The sequence below is a fragment of the Silene latifolia genome, chromosome Y, assembly GCF_048544455.1.
Source record: "Silene latifolia isolate original U9 population chromosome Y, ASM4854445v1, whole genome shotgun sequence".
NCBI classification, from domain to species: Eukaryota; Viridiplantae; Streptophyta; class Magnoliopsida; order Caryophyllales; family Caryophyllaceae; genus Silene; species Silene latifolia.
In genome coordinates this window covers 290,478,400-290,500,789 of record NC_133538.1, presented here as the reverse complement: position 1 = coordinate 290,500,789, position 22,390 = coordinate 290,478,400, and the positions used below count along the sequence as shown (strand labels likewise).

Sequence of the window (22,390 nt, the reverse complement as noted above, 5' to 3'; positions counted from 1 at the left end):
AGCAGGAAATATCAGCAAAAATACTTTAAAATGGAAGATATTTTTTGAATAAGAAAATAGTGAAAAATGTGAGGTAGTTAAGGTAGATATTTTGGGAATAAGAGAATGTCTTTGTGTGTTTGAGCAGGTTTGTTAGTGAAGCTGAAGGACTACTGTGAGTGGATGGACTACAAGGATTTCTGGAAGTTCGTAACGATAAGGAAGAAGGAATTAGAGACATTGCGAGCTAAGATTCCGTTAGCGTTATCGGAATGTGTGGATCCGCCAAAGTTCGTACTTGAAGAGATGTCGGAGGTGTTTCTGGTGGATAAGAGAGGGGGCACGTTTAATGATTTAGGATGGGCGTGTGTTGTTGCTTGAATCGTTGATTCCGGTAGTGGTTGATACCGCTGTGGGAAAGGATAGATTGATAGTTACTCCTACTGTGAGGCAGAGGGCTGAGGGGATTGCTGAGACTTGGCAGTAGAGTTTGGAGGAGCGTGGCGGAATTGAGAGTGTGAAGACGCCGGATGTTCATGCATTTTTGCAGCATTTGGTTACGTTTGGGATTCTTAAGAAGGCGGATGTTGGACTTTATAGGAAGCTTGTTGTTGGGTCTGCTTGGAGGAAACAGATGCCTAAGCTTGCTGTTTCGCTAAGGCTTGGTGATAATATGCCTGATATGGTTTGTTTTTGTGTTTTGTTTGGTGTTATATGTGATTTGAAGTTGTGCGAGTCAAAATGTCGGTGGATAATGTCGTCTTATATGTATTATTAGCTGAAGAATTTATGTTGTTTGATGGGAAGGTTGTGGTTTAACGTTTTGTGTCTGAGATTCCATATTCTGACTGACTTGTCCTCATTCTCCCCAATCTCAGCCAAAATTGACTGAAATTTTTTGATTATAATTATTCTCAGTTCATTGATCTATGAGAGTGACATTAAATAGTTTAGATATATCATATATTGACAGTTTCGAGATATACTTTGTTGTGACTATGTTTGTGATGGTGTTTTATAAATTGGTTGAGTTTCTGGTCACTGTGAATTAATAGTCATTCGATCCTGTTTTTGGTTCTGGTCAGCCGCTTCCCCTTGTTGTAAAAGTAGGTACATTCGTATATCTTATCCCTACCCCGCAAATTGGGGGGAATCTTTTCAGGCAATGAGGGAATGTGGGTATTGCTGTTGGATGGTGTACACTTTTTGGTGTTATTTGCTTGAATGTATTTGACTGTTGCTAATATGTAAGCTACCCATTCTCTTTGGTCTAGAAAAAGTGGGAGTATATATTACTGTGAAAGCTCAGTTTGAGGATGTGAGCTTGGTGAAAATCGGGAAACCCTATGTAACTGTTTTGAAACCCCCTTTTATTAACCAAATTTCTCTGGTAACTAATAACCAAATAATGACACGAAATCTATGTTGTTATCTTGTCGTCATTGAATTGATCTCGGCAATACGCTTTTAAGGCCTCACTTATGTCTCTGCCTCTATGCAAAATATTCTCTTAAATGCTTCTTTGGCGTTTATCTGATGCTTGAAGTTGCTTGCTATTTGTGCACAGATTATTTGCACGTCTGACGCAAATAAGCCCGAGGTTTCTCAGAAGGAGGAAATCACCAATGGGAGTGGGTCGAAACCAAGGAAAATATGGCGTTTTGCACGTGACTGGGAATTGAATTTAACGGTCAAAGATGCATGGCAGACCGATGGCTGGTGGGAAAGTATGGTCATCCAGAAACAACGTGGTGGGATTGTCCGTGTTGATTTTCCAGGTAATTATTGCTTTTGAACAACTCTTATGGAGGCTTCTTCTTTGGTGCCCCTCACTTTGTTGATGCCATTTTACTTTGAAGTGGTCAAGTAACCCGTATAATTAAATGATAAAAACCAAATATTAACGAGTAATAGACGTTCTTAGTGCTCATTTTACAATTTCGTACATCAAACCAGACTCGTGCTAAACTTAATCATCATTCCGGGATATACTCAACATCTCCTGCATTGGCATGCCAAAACTGCAGAGAAAGCACTGCCTTTACCGGGCAGGTTTTATCGGGTATCACTCAAAGATTACTTTGACATCGCGTATACGGGACCTCTTGCAAAAGTCATCCACATTCTACCCGTTGTGCTGCACGCACTTGCCTAAAACCCCCAGCACCCCACGCCCTCCCTGTTTGGGAGCTGCCACACCAGGGGATCTACCTAATTGCTGACTGAAACATAGGCACCATTCTAGATTTTCTCAACAATGTCACACTTCTGTTACCCTAAACAACAGGCTCAAAATCTACTGTTATCCCTGCAATTATTATTTGATATGCTCAGCTGGCTATTGCTATGCATTACATGTGCAGACCAGACTCCTTAAACGAGCAACGCTTTGGCCAACAACCAGCGCGCGACTGCCTACCTCATATTGCTCCCATCTCCTGCCATTGTTTGGAGGCAAATATACTCCAACACAGCAGCTGTCAGGCTAACCTGCACACACTTTGACCACCCCTTGACGGCATAAGGCAAAGACTTGACTACAACTTCTCTTTGTAATCCATCAGGTACCACGGTGTATGGTCTAAAATTAAGCTTTGTGGTCAAATTTGTGTATGCGCTTGCTGCTTGTTTGCATTGCTACCTGCAAATTAACATTAGCATTGTCGTACCCTTGCCACATACAACTTTTTTTTTAAAAAAAGGGCATATAAAAAAAATAAGGGGAAAAAGGGGAAAAAAGGGAAGGGTCTTGTTAGTGTGATGCCTGCAAACATACATGTAGTGGGCCGATTCTGAGCCGAATATGGTTAACAGGCTCCTGCTTTACATGTACTAATGTGAACCACTGATAGCTGTTGGCGTCTGATGAGTCATAGCAGCCTGTAAGTTAGGCACACCCACCTTTGGACGAGCGTCCCACACCATGTAATTGGACTGTCCTTTTTGGCCCCAAATAGCTCCCGACGAAACTCAGATAACCAGTAGAACCCACAGTTTTTTTTTTTGCATACCCGTGTCTCTGCTTCCTGGATCCTCCCTTGCTGTACAAAATTGTCGTTCTTACCGTGACTGAACATACAGGATTTGCAAAGGTTCCCCGTCACGGTTCTATATAAAGGTAATAGAGTGCATTACAATTGACCTCCTCATCATCTTGCCTTGATCAAAACTCTGCAACTATTATTTACACACAAATACACTACCTCCCTAACATGAATACCTTCACATGCACACGCCCCTTCTTCCAAGATGAGGGTGACAAAGAAGAATTTATAGAGAAATATGAGGACTCGAAGAAAGGTCGCTTCGATTGCAAATGGATATTTGTAAAAGCGGATGTATAGAAGGCAATACCAGAAAATGGTGATACACAGCACCATCAGTCACTTGGTTTAGAGGTTTTGCTTTCTAATGTATTTAATAGGCTCTCAAAAGCTCATAAGAGAAATGTAGCAGAGGTTTGCAAGTGGTAGGCAGAATTGTTCCTTGTGGGAACCGAAACATCAAAAGTACTTGAGGATTATAATAGTCAATTAGTTACAGAAAATGAACGTGGTTTGATCACGGCTCAAAGGGGTCAAAATGTGGTGAAGATGTGTTGTGCATGCAGGGCATATACTACTAAAAGGGAAAAATACGAATTTCATCGTCGCCTAGAAAAAGCACACCCGCTTGTGGAAGACTTCACTATGTGGCCTGAGGACAACTCTGGGAGCAAGAGTTACTACAATTCTGACTGTTAGGTTGCTGCCAATATAATTATAGTGCACCTGCCAACTCTATGTGTGTCTTTTTGTAAACAACTCTAATGATATGTTTTTACTCTTATTATGTTTTAGGCTTATTTGTGGCACTTGTAAATTGTACTGCTAAGTTAATGTGTTGCAGGCGCATGCACACCCAGTCTGTATTTTGTATGCTAACATTTTGCAATGGAATGCTATGGATGACAAGTTTAGCTTTTTCTTACAACTGACTGCATTTCCCTAGGCTTTTTGCCGTAACACTAATCTGTAGATGCGTTCTTGTATTTTTTTTGGGGTGGCAAAGCTTACCTAACCTTTTTTTTTTGGGATCCTTTTAAAGTTAATGCCATTACAATTACCATTCATGAGCATATATGTCTCTCGTAAAACAGGCACACTGGCAGCTGTACTGTTCTAGGCAAACCAACCGCCCCATATAAAGCGCCTGCATGCTACAACCAAATGCATGAACACGCTGTAGCCTGTATTACCAAATGGTGGGGATCTACGACTTGCAATATGCAGGTATGTTGTTTCTGCCAGTTTAGATGGTAGATGCCATTTACTGATTGTACATTAGTTCCTTGGTCTGCCTTTTGTGCTTCTTGATGTTCCGTGCTTGAAGGGCAATTGTAATTCTAGCATAGCTTTTAGACTATAAGTCAGTAGACCGTTGTTAACCATTCGCATACCTGCCTAACTGGCGCGTTAACCCAGGACTCCTTGTGTATGATTGTTCTCCTCTATCAATTTGTGCTTAGAGCAACACTAAGGCTAACCTTTTAACACCGGTGTGGTGATTGAATGTTAGTGTTGCTGCTGCTTCTGATACTTGCGTGCTCCTAACATATTATTTGCAGCTTCCTGTTTCCCTTCCTAAGTTTAGTGCGATCAGAGAGTACTATATATAAAGCGTCCCACCTCTAGCGTCAGTTGTCTGCGTTTTTGACTGGGTATGTGTATCAGTACGGGGTTTGAGTCTGATTACATGCTATCTTACTGGGTTAACTGCTGCTAAATCACATAATCAAGCGGTGCATGTACATGGCCGGTGTAGTTTTAAGCGTTCTTGTAGAGCCCTCAGTTTGGCTGATGAAATGCGTACATTGCGAAGCATATCCTTATTTGCGTGACAGGCGGCATGGCCTATCCCTGCCCACTGCCACCCACACCACACGTTGTCACATCTGAAGATTGCCCAGGCACCAATCGTACAAAGGCTGCCATTTCTCATAGTAAACACAATTCTTGAATAGATCTCTAACGAGCTATTTGAACTAGGAAAAGCAGCAGAAGAAGAGAGAAAAGGAGAGAACGAGAGAAAGAGGAGCCAGATTGTGGGGCGATGAGACAAGGAACTGGCTAAAACACCCATAGACTCTGACTTGATTCTAAGTAAGTTTATCTTTCCTGGACTGTTTCTAATCTCCTGGAAAATGCCCAGCATTAAAAGACCTGTTGGCGTATAGGGACTGTTTTCTTCACAATTAAAATGTTTTGTAACCCAATTTCTAAGTTCACGCTGTCGTCGGAGGAGGATGAGGGGAAGAGGCGGAGGGTAGGAAGACTTGTTTTAATCTAGGAACACGTGTGTGGGTAATCGTTGATTTAAATCGTACCCAGGCCACCTGCCTGTACAACAGCAGCACCCGTTATCAAATTAACGTCATAACGTTGAGGTCCCTTTTTGGATGGCAGTTCATTGCCAAGTTGATAATTTAAGAAACCTGTTGCCTTTTATGCGTGTGCTACGTACTGTAATGTTTACAATTTTGCTTAATAGGCTACGCTCAATTAACAACTGGCACCGCTTTTTAGTTTTAAAAGGACAAACGATGACGGCCAAATAAGGCACCACACATACACCGTAATTATTTTTTTCAGACAATACCACTGTTACAAGCACTATTCTACGCTTGTATCTGTAGGTGACTTTTTATTATAGAGGACCATTGACGCGTTCTCCGTTGTAACTGTACGCCTTGCCATAGACTTAAGGATATGCACAAGGCTTAATAAGTCCTTAATAGCGTTAAATAAAAATTGTGTGTCATAACCTTACTGTTTATTGTTATAACTAATAGTGTTCAAGTCTTCTATTTGTACATAGAGTAAGTTTAACCTCTCTGATTTGTCCCAAAAACAGTGTTATTACTTGTAACAGAGGCATTATTTTTTTCCTATAAGTCTACTAAATAAATGCGTACTTTTTTCCCCCTTGCGTAAGTTACGATGGTGTTTGGGGATTTCCGGTTATGATCGCCATACGGATAAGTGTGGGTGGCAAAATGTTCATGCACCTAAACATTCGAAACGAACGTAATACATTGATTGATGCATCAGAATTCGAGGTTGTAGAGCATGCGACGTACCACAAAGAGAGGTGTCCGGATGACCAACAAGACGGTTTCCCAAATACACGAATTATACTAACCACAACTCCACAGAAAAATAAGAGGTCACACAAACCAAGTACTATGCCCATTACCTAACACTATACCACCCAATAGTCAACCTAAATAACACAACCCCCTTAATTGTGCAAAAAAGGAGTGGACTGCAAGGAGTGATTCAGACTGCCGTTAAACATGGATAGAATTGTAGAGATGATGCAACTAATATGACATCATACACAAACTTTTCTTCAATCTAACAGCCAATAATCATATCAACTTGGTCATGATCTAACTAAATATGTTGGGAGGAGTGATAGCATTAGATATTTTTCTTCTGTTGGGAAAAAATGTGGACATTTAGCATGAACTAATATATGTAAAAAAAAAAAACGATTAGACTCGACTCCCGCAACATATATATTTATTTACATCCGTTTACAAGAGTGTTGTACTTGTATTTGTTTAGACAGTATTATTGATTTTGGACAGGATTGTTGTACTTGTATTTGTATTATTGATATTAGACTCCTAATGGCCTGTTGTATTTAATATAATTTGGGGTCTCGCAAATGAACGCCGCATGTATTACTCAGTGATATTCACTTGTTAAACTTGGTTGCAAACAACAACGCTTGTCCACTTCAATTCGGGCTTCCCCTCCGACGCTGATAGTGTGCAATCTCTATTAGTGACTCAACTTAAATATGTTTTTACGTTGCGATTCATTATACCAGCCCCAACACAACCAAAAAAAAAGAGATTAAACTTGTATAAACTTAAGTCAAATTTGTAATGGTAAACATATCGTTGTAATTTTTATTTTTTTAAAAAAAAGGTGGTGAGTGAGAATATTTTATCATTACTAATTATACGTTTAGATAACAGCCGAACTGACCCATTACAGAATTAACAATTAAACACGCCTTATCCGTGTAAAATAATAGTTAGCATCTGATCTACATAGATGTTGTACTTGTGCTTGTTTAGATGGTATATTATAACATTAACTTTAGACAACCAATGTACCCTTTAATTGTTTATATATATACATGGGTATATGTATGCTAAATTTCTATATCCTCAGTGACTAAACACCAAGGGCATACCAAAGGGTGAAGCTTACTCAGTACAAAGTAGCATGGATAATGCAGCGGAGCATACACCAGGATCTTCCTCTGCCTCACCAAAGGTATATTATGCCCATATGATTACATTTGCATTACTTTGGTTAATATGTACACAAATATTTGCACTTCTTCCTTAACAAAAAAAACACTCTATAGGCTACCTTTAAATAGTCTGTTTTGTGCATTCTTCTTTGTTATGCTTTATACATTCTTATGGAAAAAACTAAAATAAAAAATAAGTCTGTCTGGCGAATAGTTCTTACTACATGGTTATGTCACCAACTGCATCTTACTATCTCTGTGTTTAAGATACATGGTGTAAACTAGATGAAACCTACAAAACAAAATGTCGTATCTAGACAATAAATTATGTGCCTTGATGTGGTTAGCCTTTGACAATTAAGGTCAACATCCTGAAATTCACAGTTTGGTTCATCAACATGAAACTATTCGTTGTGTTTTATTATTTTATTCATCTGTATACATGTATGGGTATATGTACAGCTCTATCATTTCCTTTTTTATAATTTAGTTTTCGATTACATCAATGATTCACCAATGATTCTGATATGATTACATCCATTTAGGGCTAAGGAAATATACATCCATTTAGGGGTAGGGAAATATACATCCATGTTAGTTTTTTCGTGTCCATTCATAAATATTGAAGAAATGATAAAAGGGGTAAGGATTAGCTAACATGACTACATCCATTTAGATTTTGATCATTTCAAGTTTATAATAATTTGTACAAACCACTCAATATTACATTGGTTATGTCTAATGTGCGCTGAAATGTGCAGAGTTCAAATCTGTGCTTTCTTAAAATATCTTGCTCAAAAAATCCCCAACTAAAAACTATAGAAGTTTAGCCTAGATCAATGTTCCTGCAGTTGGAGCTGCTTGTTTATTTGCAAACCCATAGTCTCGCAGCACATCGAGCTAACCTTAGATCCGCCTAACACGTATTTAAAGTGAATTGCTTCACGCACACCTCTGCACGTTCCCTTTATCAGGAGTATGCACCATTATTTTTTTCTAGACGACTTCTTACTATACAGAAAAATAATTAAATTACAGGTCATAGGTCCTGCACCTACGCAAGTAGTAATTCCTTTCCAACCCTTGATTGAGCAAATAGCAGAATGCTTAAGATTCTCAAGCCCTGAATACCGGTACGTAAATGGGACCAGTAATAGTGTATACCTTTCAGTCCGCCCAGAAGGTGAACAAGTTGCCTTCATATACACTGGTGGCCCAGCCGTAACCCCTGAGGAATCATGTGAGCATGCAAATGCAAGTCGTTTCGCGATATCATGACCAAATACAATGTTACAGTTAAAGATTTTACCCACTCCAAGAGGGAACTATTGCAAAGGTTTGGTGGCATGTATAGGTTGAAACGCCTAGAATTACAGGAGCTTATGAAAGGCCGTACTAACACCCCGCTGAATGAAGAGCCCCCAAATGCCTGTTCAGGTACTCAAAAAAATGTGGCTCTTGATTGTGTTTCATTATTGAGGCTCCTAAATCAAAAGTTTCCAATACACTGTACAACATTGAATGTTCTCCGGCATGGGAACGACCGGTATACTGCATTCATTACCGTGTCCCTCCCTGGGGTGGTTATTGGGACGAAGGACATAGTGAGTGACTGCTTCGGCTTTCCCGAACCTGCAAAAAATGACGTAGCTAAGCAGGCGATCGAATATGTCATACCAATACTTAAACTTGAGATCATAGATGCAAACTATGATACTCCTGACACCAATCGTCTTACCCTCGATTCAGCACTGGAGCGAGAAAGTTACCTTGCTGTAAAAGCGCGCCTAACAGGCATAGAAGAAGAATTTGAACCATCATGCTTGCTCCTTGAGGAAGGGGCCACCACGCCACGTGCCTCTGCTTTTCAGATCCCTCGCCCCAATGGCCCCCCTCCACCACCTAAAAAAATGAAATTGTGTGCGACTTGCGAGCATAGGGCACATGTTCGGCCTGCACGAGCAAAGCCCCCCCCATCCGCTATTTTAGGGTTTCTAAGAATGTTGAGTCGATGTTTGACCGCTTCAAAAAGGCATAACTGCATGCCATGCTAGGAGACCTAAGAATGAAATGAGTGTGTGGCTCGCGTACCGTTTTGGCAATAAACCTTTGATATGGAATGCTTAGAACTTCACTAATCCACTATTTCATAATCCTAATAGATAGGGATGAACTTGTAACTTTTTGACACTATAATAGTGTTTGTATATATTTGCTGCGTGTATGTTTCGGTAGGTTTATGATGTATTTTGAATGAATGTTTTTAAAGCTTGCTACTACTCGGTTGTAATACTATGTTCACTTTTCTCAAAATAAAAAATGTGTGAAGCAACATTGTTGCGTAGTCCTGTACATTTCTTCAAATTGGGTTTAAAATTGTGTCATTAATTAGCAAATGCACAGACGCATTCCTTTTCGTTATGTAAACAACTCAATTATAGACAAGAAAAAAAAGGACAAGGTAAGCCAAATAGAAAGCACACATAAAAAAAAAAAAGAGTAACTAGAAAGAGAAGATAAGGAAGAGAGTAGGACGAACTGAACATGTAATTACCTGCTGCAAATTTTGGAAACGAGCAGTATATTACTTGTAGTGGTTGGAATAGCCGGTAGTTTTTTTTCTAGATGGTTGCAAGTTCCCCAGCTAAACAAACAACAAAATAATAATAATAATAATAATAATAATAATAATAATAATAATAATAATAATAATAATAATAATAATAATAATAATAATAATAATAATAATAATAATAAGCTAGGTACTGCATATGCATACCAGGAAACTTTTTATGCTTCCAAGACGTATTTAATGATCATAGCTTATTATAGGACTCGGTACTTAAGAAGCCTAGCCATAACAGTTCGTCATTCTTGTGACCATATTCCATGCATTTCTGGGAAAACATGTATTTCTTAGTTACGGTGTAACCATTTCGCATATGGACCTTACTGTGTGTAGTGTGGCGATTAACCGAGCATCCGCACCTAACAAAACAACCTACCATCTACCCATGCTTTGTGAGCCTATAAATGCCCCGGTCTCTTGAGCATATAGTTGTTCCGTAGTACAAGTCCCCCAAAGCTTTGCCTAAATTCTGTTCTTAACTAATGGTGCCACAAGTACAGGGAGGTTGCTCCTTAACGGGACGACCGCCAGATAGAGGCCTACTTACAACTACCCCTCCACCTAGGCCAGTTATGCGTGGCGGCAAACGAGCCAGAACGACAATTATTTACTGCGACCGTACTGGAATAAGGTACTGTGCGTCCTGTGTGCATTCCTTTTGCTGTTGATACAAAAAAAATCAGCTAACCCAAATACTCACCCCTGGAGCAATGTGCCTGAAACACCTATACAGCCGCAGCCTAAAAGACGAAGAAAGGCCCAAATCAACCGACAACCGAGTAAGTTCCATGAACACTTTATTGTTGATGTTACTGCAACGTCGTGTGAACTAATACTGCTGCTAACTTTCTTATGTCCAGTTCATACGCAGGGTTACCTGCAGCTCACGCGCACAACCGTTACCTACAGAGCAATTGAAGTTGCCGCACGGTGGGGTATGTGTTAAGTGCAACGCACAAAAGTTTGCATACGAAACCCCGTTTTTCTGCTGTGCTAATGGAGCTATTCAGTTACCTACAAATGCATATCCTCCTGCATTAGTACGCTTGTATACCTCCCCTGATGAGGATGCAGTTCATTTCCGCGCGTACGCAAGCATGTACAACAATCTCTTTGCTTTTAGCTCTATTGGCGGAAATTATGTTGCATCCACCCTCAAAGGTATTTATGTTTTTACTCTCCATGGCCAAATATATCATCACGTACCTACTTTACTTCCCAATGATGGTAGGCCAAAATATCTACAACTTTATTTCTATGATGGGCGGCATGAGGCGCTTAATCGAACTGGTTGCTTCTCAGAGGTAAGGGGAGATATAGTTAACACCCTAATGCAGATTACCCAGTCCAATCCTTACGCGCGCTTCTTTCGATCCCTTAAAGAATTACCCATAGATGAAAATACCCAAATAAAACTAAACAGGAACACTGTTTTGGACCAGCGAGTGTACAACGCACCCACGTCTGATGAGGTAGCTGTTATTTGGACGGAAAATTCATCTTCTAGCGAGTCTAGCACCCCGCATATAACTGTAACTGCAAAGGACAACCAGTCCCATCGAATAATGCACTACTATGGTTGTTATGATCCTTTGCAGTACCCATTGCTTTTCCCGTCCGGGGAATGTGGGTGGGTGCAAGGGCTCCGAAAAGTAACCCCGGGCACGATCCAAACAAAAAACCACGCTCTTGACAGGGCGTCTTTAGAACTTACACAGACCGTCGAAGGCCTATTAGAAGATGAATCAAACCGTATGTAAACTTACAAGCATTTATTTATTATTTATTCCATGTGCATCACTCTTCAGTTAACGTGTTTTGACATTTTGACATGGTATATACACTTACTGTTTTGTTGCCCTTGAATAAAAAAATAGGCGCCGAGCAAGGCTATGGTCCAAAGGATAAAATTATATCGTGCCGGCAATATTACTGCTACAAGTTACAAAACCGCCCCGGTAATATGCTCCTGCGGACAGGTCGGTGCTTCCAACAGTATGTGGTGGACATGTACGTTAAAATTGAAAACACGCGGCTTGATTATTTCATAAATAATCAAGAGACGATAAGGGCTGAATTATACCAGGGAATTATTGATACTGTCGGAACGGGTGAACGTCGTGCAGCGAACGTTGGCAAGAGAGTGATTCTGCCACTGACTTTCTTGGGGGGACCTCGGGACATGAAAAAAAGATACCTGAATTCAATGGCCTTGGTACACAGGTTTGGAAAACCTGACTTGTTTGTCACTATGACATGCAATCCTACCTGGCCCGAAATAAAAGACCACCTAGCACCAGGAGAAGAGGCTCATAATCGGCCGGACTTAGTTGCAAGAGTTTTCCGTGCTAAGCTTTTAGCTCTGAAGAAACAGATTGTGGAAAAGCACATTTTTGGAGAAGTTGCAGCTTACGTATACGTGGTTGAATTCCAGAAAAGAGGCCTCCCCCATGTACACTTCCTGATAATTCTAAAAGATGGGTATAGACTGAAATGTCCGGCAGATTTTGACAAATTTGTCTGTGCTGAAATACCGTCAATGGCTAACCCTGCCCTCCGTAAGACTGTGCTTAAACACATGATGCACGGTCCTTGTGGCAAACTTAACCCTGCATGTTCATGCATGAAGCATGCTAACAGTCCTGGGTGTTGCAAATACGAATACCCAAAGTCCTACACATCTGACACAACAGTTAATGGTGCTGGATATCCAGAGTATAGAAGGCGGAACACAGGCGAAAAGGTGCTTATTCGGGATCATGAACTAGACAACAGATGGGTTATCCCGTATAACCCGTACTTGTTGGCTTTATTCGATTGTCACCTGAATGTTGAGGTATGCTCAACAATGCATGCAGTCAAATATTTGTATAAGTATATATACAAAGGCCACGAAAAAATTTCCTTTAGTGTTACGGACGCCGAAGAACCCACAACAATAGATGAAATAGCGCAATTCCAATCAGGACGATGGGTATCTCCGTGCGAAGCAGCTTGGCGGATATTCGGATTTGATTTATTTGAAACACACCCACCAGTAATGCCCCTGCAAATGCACCTACCCAACATGCAGACAATACGCCTGAAATCAACAGATAACTTGGCTGATGTAATTGCTGATGAGAAAAGGAGTCGCACCCCTCTTACTGAGTTTTTCAAGAAAAGCGCAACTAAAGACTGCCCCAAACTATTATACGGGGAGTTTAATGAACATTACCGTTGGGATACTGGAACCAGAACTTGGGAAAAAAGGAGAAACAAAGTTATTGTGATTGGCAGGCTTGTTTTTGTAGCACCGGCTGAAGGGGAGCGCTTTTTCCTAAGACTTCTGCTCCTACACATCCGGGGTCCTACATCATTTGAGTTATTGAAAACAGTGAACGGGTATATATGTGCAACATTCCAAGAGGCAGCGCTCCGACACAGGCTGCTTGAAGAAGAAGATGCTGCTGAGCTATGCATGGCGGAGGCTTGCGCAGTACAAATGCCTACAGCACTTCGTCGCCTTTTCTCAACATTGCTCATTTTCGCACAACCAAAGGATCCATCATTGTTATGGGATACACACTATGAATCATTGTCAGACGATTTTCGACTAAAGTTCCCAGCCGACCCACGGAAAGTTAGCCAGCTAACAGCTCGTTCAGTGGAGAGGTACTTAGAAGCTATGGGGAAAACTATGGCGGAGTTTGGTCTGGAACATCTAGATACTTGCAACGATGATGAAATGAGGCGCACTAGAGATATATTTGATGCCTTTGACGCAGCAATACCTAAGGACTGCACGTTATGTAAGGCACTCCTAAATTCAGCTCAGAAGGAGGCGTTTGACACAATTATGGAACATGTACGCATGTCTAAACCAGGTGCATTCTTTGTAGATGGGCCGGGTGGCACTGGTAAAACCTTCCTATACAAAGCGTTGTACGCTGAAGTACGCCTAATGGGGCAGATAGTCCTGCCAACAACATCATCAGCATAGTGCAAGCGAACATACCGGCGGGCGAACCACCCATTCACAATTCAAAATTCCCTTGGAATGTGACATATCTTTAACATGTGACATTCCTAAGCAAAGTAGTCTCGCTGCGTTGATTCGGGCAACAAGCTTGATAATCTGGGACGAAGCTTCGATGTCAAAGCGGCAGAATATCGAGTCTCTAGACCATCTGCTCCGAGACTTATGTAACCCAGAACAGATTTTTGGCGGGAAAATCGTTGTGTTTGGCGGTGACTTTAGGCAAACACTTCCAATCCTACCCCGAAAGTCGCAACGTGAGGTATTGGAAGCCAGTTTGTTCAGCTCACACCTCTGGCCAAAGTTAACGAAGTTTAGCTTATCTGAAAATCTCCGAGCAAGAGATGATCCTGAATTTGCACGGTTTTTGCTTGCACTTTGTAACGGCGAGTTGCAAACCAAGGAATATGAAAACATAGAACTACCAGATGGGTTGGTCAGGGTGCTGGACAGCGATGACCCAAACCCGATAAGCGGTTTGGCGGCACTTGCATTTCCAGAATTGGACCTTGGCACATTTGATCCCGACATCTTTACAAATCGAGCGATTCTGACACCGCTAAACGACGATGTAGATGCCATTAACGATGCTCTGATTGACAAGTTCCCCGGCAAGGCTGTAACCTACACAAGCCACGATTCAATGTTAGATGATACCTGTGCAGTTTACCCGGCAGAATTTATCAACAAACTAAATCCTGGTGGAATGAGTCCTCACAAACTGATTCTTAAAGAAAATTGTCCTGTTATTCTGATCCGGAACCTCCAACCATCATTAGGCTTATGCAACGGCACACGCCTGATTTGCAAGAGATTTTTACCGAACACAATTGAATGTGTCATTATGACGGGCCAACACAAAGGAGACTGTGTACTTATACCACGCATCAAGCTTCTCGCCTCCTCCTTGACTAACTATCCTTTTCGCTTTCAAAGAAATCGGTTCCCTTTAAAGTGAGCTTTGCAATGTCGATTAACAAGTGTCGTGACAGACTTTAAGTCGTAGTAGCGATGTACTTACCGCGTCCCATGCTTCTCTCATGGTCACCTGTATGTCGCACTATTCCGGGCTCGAAAATCAAGCCAGGTTACTGTTGTGGCGGCACCAGGGCCTGAAACAGTCCCTGCAACTTTTGTCAGAAATGTCGTATCATACGATGCTCTCACCCTTGCTGGAATTCTTTAAGCGACTGCCACTTCAAGGTAAACTACCGACCATAACATTTGTCTACATATTCTTTTATTCCATTTAAGATCAACAATGATATGTGGCGTTTTCTTTCATTTTTCAGTAGACTAATTTTGACTCACAAACAAGGGCACGATACATTTGGAATTCGACATTTGCGGTAAAGTTTCAATGCCTGCCATTGCCATGCGTAAGAATACGTAGCCTGTACTCTCGTCTAAGCGACATTATTCTGCTGCTAGATTCTTCCCTGAAGCTTCTTTAAGCTGGATGTTGGTGTTTTTTGCACACTCTGCCAACTGTTGTAAATTACCTTGCTATGCTTGTTGTGTGTACTAAAAGGTGGTCACTAGAACACCAGACAAATGAATGTCAGATTTAATAGTATGTTTATGAGAACAACTTCTTCCCCTCTATGTAAACAAAATATGAAATCTTGCATAGTTAGTATTAAAATTATCTGGTGTAAAACATTCTATTTAACACACTTAAACGTCCTCACCTTAAAGGGTGTTTTTTACTTTTCCAAAAAAAAAAGATAGAGAAGAAAAAAAACATACTTTGAGTGTGAGCCCAAAATTATCAGAAACTCACCAAAGCAATTTGTAAACTTTGGCTGATATTCAATAAAACTATCTATTAACAACCGTGACAATATTTAACGTAACATCATAAAACTAGGCACTCTACTATGGAAACGTCCCTTATAATAGTCGCTTCATAAAGACAGCATAGAATTACGTTATAGCCTTGTAATAGTAAACACGTAAAAGAAGCGACAATTGAACTAAAAGATTAATAGATTTACATTTTACACACAAAAAACAAACATATATAGTGGAAGAAAAAAATACAATCACATTATTAAAAAGAAACGAATAAAGGGAGAGAAATATGAAATAAGGGAGGGGTATACAAAACAAATAACCTGAACTATTCCAAAGATAACACATCCCACTTTAACAACTATCTTTATACACCACCTCTCGCTAATTAGTCCGTATTATGAACGCGGTAATGTACTAAACCCGTCTACAGATTTAAACGGGTATACCCCACTACAATAAGACTAATTAATACTACTTCCTTCATTCAACTCCACTTTACCATATTTCCTTTTCCATTCAATCAACTCCACTCTACCTATTTCCTAAAAAGGAATGCCAAATGACCATTTTGTCCTCATACCCCATAACTTATTTACAATATTTGCCACTCATAACCCACTATTTTTACATCAAACTCCACCCTTTTCCACTCATACCCCACTTATTTACATCATACCCAATTACTTATTTACAATATTTGTAACATTCTGTTTTGATGGTTGATCTTATTTTGTGGATTATCTTGGTATTGAGTTGCTAGTGAGTGTTATGGAAGTGAGATAAGGTTGGCAACATTATTTTATGGTTATTCGATAATATTATGGAGTCTATATCGAGAGGATAGGTTATCTAGTAAGCGTGGTTGGCGGAGTTAGTGTTAGGTGTTCATGTTTTATAGGTTGGGTTGGAACTTCGGGGACGAAGTTCTTTTTAAGGGGGGAAGATTGTAACACTACGGATTTTATAGGCTGGTACTCGACCGAGTATGGCCTACTCGGTCGAGTAAAGTGTGTTGGGTATTCTGTTTGGCTTCTGCCTAGGAATACTCGGCCGAGTATGGGTAATACTCGACCGAGTAGAGGATACTCGGCCGAGTATACCCTATACTCGACCGAGTATCCGGCCTGACGGATATTATTTCTGCGGGTTTGATTTAAATGATTAGAGGTTATATCGTTAAATCGATTTCAAAAGTCATTTCTCCCCAAAAACATAAACTACGTTCATTCTCCTCTAATCATCTTCATCAATTCCAAGTCAATGGTCGTCGATTGTGGGTTCTAGCATCTCATTCCGTGTCAATCGCCGTAGTAAGTGTCTTATCCTTGTTCATCTATTGTCATTCTTATAAGTTAACAAACCCTAATTTGGTTAATTTGGGAGTCTAGGGTTCTGGTCATCATATGTTGTTGATTGTTGATTATCGTTGTTGTAGGTGATGATGTGTTACTAGTTGTGCATTTGTATGATTGATTACAGCGTAGCGGATTGCGAAAAGGTAGGGTTTCCCTACTCAGTTCTTGTGTAATTGATTTGAGACATTTGTTGTATTGTGTATGATTGTTGTCTGCTGATCATCGGATTGTTGGTGTTGTGGTGACGGTGGTGATGTGGTTGTGTTGTGACGGTGGTGGTATTGTGACAATGCGTTCTTTGTGGTATGTGTGATTGTGGTGGAGTCACTTATGGGAGTGGCTTCACACCCTAGTTCGCCCTCCGTGGAACCCGTCACGGGAGGGGATGTGCACATTAAGGGACAGGGATTATTAGTCGCTCGTTGATGAGCTGGACTAGGTGGGGATGGGGCTGCGGTCACCCATCGGCGGCGAGGATTACCTGTTGCGATGGGTAATCAGCGGGGCTACACACTTCGGTGTGTAGTCGGTTAATGTGTGAAATCAGGAGACCGGGGATGGAGGATGATCAGCCGGTTACGCTATTTGTTTGTCTTATTTGAATTATGCGATGTAATCGACCCCGTGTTGTTGTTTTGTAAAACCTGCGGTGATCCATTCGGGGATGGTGAGCAGATATGACAGGTAATGCAGATGTTTAGTTATGGGACAGACATGGGGAGACATCACTTCGAGTCTAGTTTCCGCCATTACGAGTTTAGCCGCAATGATTTCATTGTATTGAAGTTCTTACCCTTTTAGTTTGAGTTGGTTTGAGATAATGTATTCGCTAACTCTTTATACTTTATATAAATGTTGTTTGGAAATTGTAACTTTGATATACTAACCTCGGGAAACCGAGATGGTAACAACCTTTCATGCTAAGGTAGTCCTTGGTAAGGTACCTTGGTATGAGGGGGTGTTACAAAGTGGTATCAGAGCCGACGATTCCGGCACCTAAAACAAATGAACCCAATGAACTTAGGGAGTAAATAAAATGAACCCGGGGAGAGTTGTTTGGAGCTACCGCAAAGACTTGGGAGACGTCCCAAAGTCGCATTAAGGCCCTTACGATCTCAAGCCGGTCACATGGGGGAAAACTGTTGTATGTTTGATTCATGTGTGTTTGATATCTATAGATTGAATCTTGTGCATGGTTGGATGAAATGATGAAAGAAGTGGAATGTGATAGTTGTTGAAAGATGCATCGAGGATTGTGATGTTAAACTTTAAGCACGAATATGTTGGCATGTTAAGTGTTGGAACATGGTAAAATATGAAAGCTGAATTGTGAATTTGTATCTGGTTGATATTGAGCATGAAGAATGTGATTATGTTACCTGTTTAATAGAATTTTGAGCATGAAGTATGGTAGTGGTACATGTGCATATGAACATGATGATGTTAATGCTTGATTGCTGGTAGTAGCATATGGTTACGGGCATGTGTCTATATACATGAACGTATGATAAGAGTTCACTTGTATACTGGTTTCTTGAAGTATTGAGTTGTTCTTGTTGCCTTATGTATGTTCAAGTTGTTTTGGCTTAGGAAACTTGATTTGTATAAAGATCGCTTACGGAAGGGTTGTCTTAAAACTGACATAAGTCGAGTTCTAGAAATGATATTGCTGTGATTCCAAGTTGGGGTGATAGCTTGTCCTCTTACGATTCTAACGATAGGTCACACGCCCAAAATGACCAAGTAACGAGGGAGATATGACTGTTTTACGAAAACTGGTCGGTGCTGAGAACTGCGCCGATACTCGACCGAGTAGTCCCTACTCGGCCGAGTATCTTTTATACTCGACCGAGTATTCCATATTCGGCCGAGTAATCTCTCTGTGATAATACTTGTTTAGCGTGGAGTCGTGAACTCGGCCGAGTAGTCTCATACTCGACCGAGTAAGGTCTACTCGGCCGAGTATTCCCAATACTCGACCGAGTAATCCTTCTGCGACAATTGAGTTTGCTTCTGGAGTCGAAAACTCGACCGAGTAATATAGTTACTCGACCGAGTACCTTGTACTCGACCTAGTATGTTATGTACTCGACCGAGTACCTCATTGGGCGGCTACTTTGAGTCGGTGGCTATGTTCTTACTTTTGTTTTGAGCCGGTGGCTATGTTTTTGCATTGTTTTGAGTCGTAGGGTATATACACATGTATGTTTTGAGTCTTAACGCATTCTTTTATATGTGAGACGGTCTTGATACGTAAGTTACCTAAGTTATGACATGGAGAATGACGGCTTATGGAGGGACATGTGTTGGATAAGGAAGACATGTGTTAATGTGGTTGTGAGAGATAGTGGAAAAAGGAAAGGGAAGAATGATAAGCTAATCGCGGTAAAGAGCATGTTTTGTGAGATAGGGTGAGTGATATAGTCGTGTGTTGAGTAATATAAAAGTAAGTATATATGAGCAAAAGTGATGTAAGTTTAAAGAAACGTGAGAATGAAAGATTGATATGAGGGATACGATTAGTGGCATATTGGGATGTGTAAGGACTTATGGAGGGAGACGGTTAGCATTGTGTTGCGTAAGGATATATGAAATGAAAGGATGTCGTAGAGGGATAGAGAAGAGGGGTATGTAATGAACTTAAAGGAAGTTATATCGCGATGTGGATTTGTAGATAGTGGCTAAGTTTGGGAAGTTGGAATATCAAGGGGTGAGCCTAGTGTGTAATTCTTTGGACAAACGGTATGAAGTGAATTTTGGTTTCTAGAGATGCGAAAGGGAGATACGACAAATTGAAGAGTAACTGTTAGTGCGTGGACTTGATGCTGACAAGGGTGAGTGTGAAGCAAGATGAGCGATGATAAATGATAATAAGAATGATAAGATATTGATATGAATTAATGGAATTAGAGTTGTGGAGCTATGGAAAATAAACAAATGACTAAAGAGTTAGGTAGAAAGAGAAAGGAGATGAATTATTACTTGGTATTATTGAGTAAAAGGAGGGAAAAAGGGATGGAAGTAAGTTAAGAGAACGTTGACCGGAGTTAAGGAGCATGAAGGTAGGAAATTATGAAATGTACGATATCCCCACTAGAGGGTGTGAGTTAATGGTTATATAGGAGAGCAGGACGACGTGTTAGCCGTGAGTTTCGAGGTATTAAGGGAATAAGGAGCTTGTAGAGTGGTTACACGATCTGAGATTTTGGTGGAGAGTTAGGTAACGATATGATAAAGGATAGAATTGGGAATAGTGTTGAGGTAAATCTTGTTGATGGATTGGATGTTCGTTATTTGGGATGATAACCAAAGAGAGGAAACAGATTGTTATATTAAGAAGTGATAGTAAGAGAGTAGTCACATGAAGGATGTTGGTGTCATAGTAGTGTCACTAGTGGCTGAGGATGATGTTACTTTGGGGAAGTTAGTTGTTCTAATGAGGTTGATTTTGTGGAGGTGGTTAGTATGTTTGGTTGTGAGGAAGTATAAGATGTGGATATACGAGGTGTTCGCTGGAAGTTGGGTACTGATGTTATGGCTACATTTGCCGGATGGGTGATAATTGTGTGTAAGAGAAGATATGTTAGGAAGGACACCTGAGTTAAGTCCGGATAAGAGATATTCATTGTCAAGTGGTAACTTACGTGATCAAGATTGACTAGTTGGATGTGATTACGGGTCTATGATATGTGTAAATGTTTGTGTGAGGTTCTAACCTCACAAGAAGTGGTATGGTGTGATAACTATAAAGTTGTTATATGAATGTTTTGTAATTTATGTTGGGTACGGTATACTAATGGAATGAGGTTCAAAAGGTAATAATTTGATTGATCTGGCATGGATAGTTAAAATTGTATGTTTATTGATGATACATGTTTATTCCGTGAAATGGTAAGGATGATGTTCATGAGATTCTTGTCAGTTTATTCCGTATAATATGTTGTGTTATAATCTAGTAAAGCAGTCTTGATTAAGTTTTTCTTGTCCGAGATGTTATATTGAGTCAGTGTTTATGGGATTGTGTATGTTGTGATGTCTATCGGTGTAGTTGTGGTGCCTCGGGTGGTGATCCGGGCACGGTACTTAGTGTTGTGATGCGGGTATTTTCGCACTGCGGTGCGGCTGTTGGTGGCGGGGTTGCAATGCCGTCATCGGTTGTGGTGGAGTAGGCGGGATGATTATGATTCGAGTTTCGACAGTATATACCAGTTATACATAGATTGTTGTTTTGTTTGATGTTGCTCCCTGCGAGTTTCAGTTTGTGCAGATAGACAGTTGTCTTGTTTATTGATGTTTTTTTTTACCAGGTTAAGTTTGGGAATGAGGGTAGAGTATGATATGAAATAGAGTTGTATATGTTTTCGTTGTTGTCATGGTATAGTGATATTCTGTTGATGGGACACGTTTGTGAGAGATTGTTACAGTAATTTTGATCTTGTTTTAGATGAGGCATTGGTGGGCGTAGTTGTAGCAAGAGTTTGTGGAGCATGTGTGGTATTGAACTGGAACTACAAGTGGTTTAGCACCTTTCCTTGGGAGAGGGAGTACGGAGTTTTAGGACTTAGTATCATGTTAAGTCAAGGGTGAGTTTTGTGGTAATAGAAGTGATGAACTTGAAAAGCTGATGTGAGTGTGTAACATTTGTGGCTTGTGAGTTTAGATCGTGAAGATGAGCGTATAAGTATATAGAAGTATGTCGTTTGGTGGTAATGTAGAAGAGATGGAGTAGTGGTTATACTGAGGATTTTATGATATATGTTATGGGAGTACCGAATAATTGAGGCACGAGAACTGTTAAAGAAAGAGAGTCCTGGTCATAGGAATGGTTGTAGGTGTTGGGGTTATAGTGGGTGATCGTTGACATGCGGTGGTAATGAGGTTTATGGGAGGCATAGTAAAGGACCTAGTATTAGCAAGTTACGAGGGCGTAACATTTATCTTAAGAGGAGTAGAATGCGACAAGAGAGTTTGATGGTCATACAGGTTGCAATTGCAAGTGTGGGTGTTGGTACAGAATAAGAATGGATTTGTGTGATTGCCGATTTTATTACAGGTAATGGCAGTGCTCGTAGTAGTATGATGATACTTATGAGTTCGAGAGTTTTGGCAGTTGGATGATGATGTTATGAGTGTGAGTAAACTTCGAGGACGAAGTTTCTTTTAAGGATGGTAGAATGTAACATTCTGTTTTGATGGTTGATCTTATTTTGTGGATTATCTTGGTATTGAGTTGCTAGTGAGTGTTATGGAAGTGAGATAAGGTTGGCAACATTATTTTATGGTTATTCGATAATATTATGG

At 40.5% G+C, this 22,390-nt stretch overlaps 3 protein-coding genes across 7 annotated transcripts in view; all 3 read left to right on the top strand.

The window, feature by feature from the left end:
• The window catches only part of LOC141634303 (uncharacterized), a 29,566-nt gene that overhangs the window by 4,274 nt on the left and 2,902 nt on the right, over positions 1-22,390 (top strand). For 2 of the 5 annotated variants that reach the window (XM_074446522.1, XM_074446526.1), the window contains exons 8-14: positions 128-664; positions 1,547-1,757; positions 2,343-2,543; positions 4,118-4,250; positions 5,007-5,120; positions 7,206-7,310; positions 8,329-8,519. Coding sequence is in view for 2 of the 5 variants with exons in the window: in XM_074446526.1 (XP_074302627.1) it covers positions 614-664; positions 1,547-1,757; positions 2,343-2,356 (276 nt within the window). In the remaining 3 variants the exon portion in view is untranslated. Of the gene's footprint in view, positions 1-127; positions 665-1,546; positions 1,758-2,342; positions 2,544-3,060; positions 4,035-4,117; positions 4,251-5,006; positions 5,121-7,205; positions 7,311-8,328; positions 8,520-22,390 lie in introns of those variants that run through there. The other 3 variants (XM_074446523.1, XM_074446525.1, XM_074446524.1) reach the window with 3 other exon arrangements.
• On the top strand, positions 10,072-13,901 carry LOC141630914 (uncharacterized). The gene is made up of 4 exons (XM_074443654.1): positions 10,072-10,550; positions 10,628-10,698; positions 10,791-11,080; positions 11,797-13,901. Exons 3-4 carry the CDS (start codon positions 11,017-11,019, stop codon positions 13,899-13,901), a joined length of 2,169 nt encoding a protein of 722 aa, XP_074299755.1. The 5' UTR covers positions 10,072-10,550; positions 10,628-10,698; positions 10,791-11,016.
• Positions 14,053-14,895, top strand: LOC141630913 (ATP-dependent DNA helicase pfh1-like). Its single transcript, XM_074443653.1, has one exon. The coding sequence runs from the start codon at positions 14,053-14,055 to the stop codon at positions 14,893-14,895; it is 843 nt and encodes a 280-aa protein (XP_074299754.1).

Excerpts from the sequence above, each read along its gene's own strand:
- LOC141630913 (XM_074443653.1), top strand. The coding sequence starts at position 14,053 with ATGTCAAAGCGGCAGAATATCGAGTCTCTAGACCATCTGCTCCGAGAC.
- LOC141630914 (XM_074443654.1), top strand. The coding sequence starts at position 11,017 with ATGTACAACAATCTCTTTGCTTTTAGCTCTATTGGCGGAAATTATGTT. Across the intron at positions 11,081-11,796 it reads TGTTGCATCCACCCTCAAAG|GCGCCGAGCAAGGCTATGGT; the intron begins GTATTTATGTTT and ends ATAAAAAAATAG.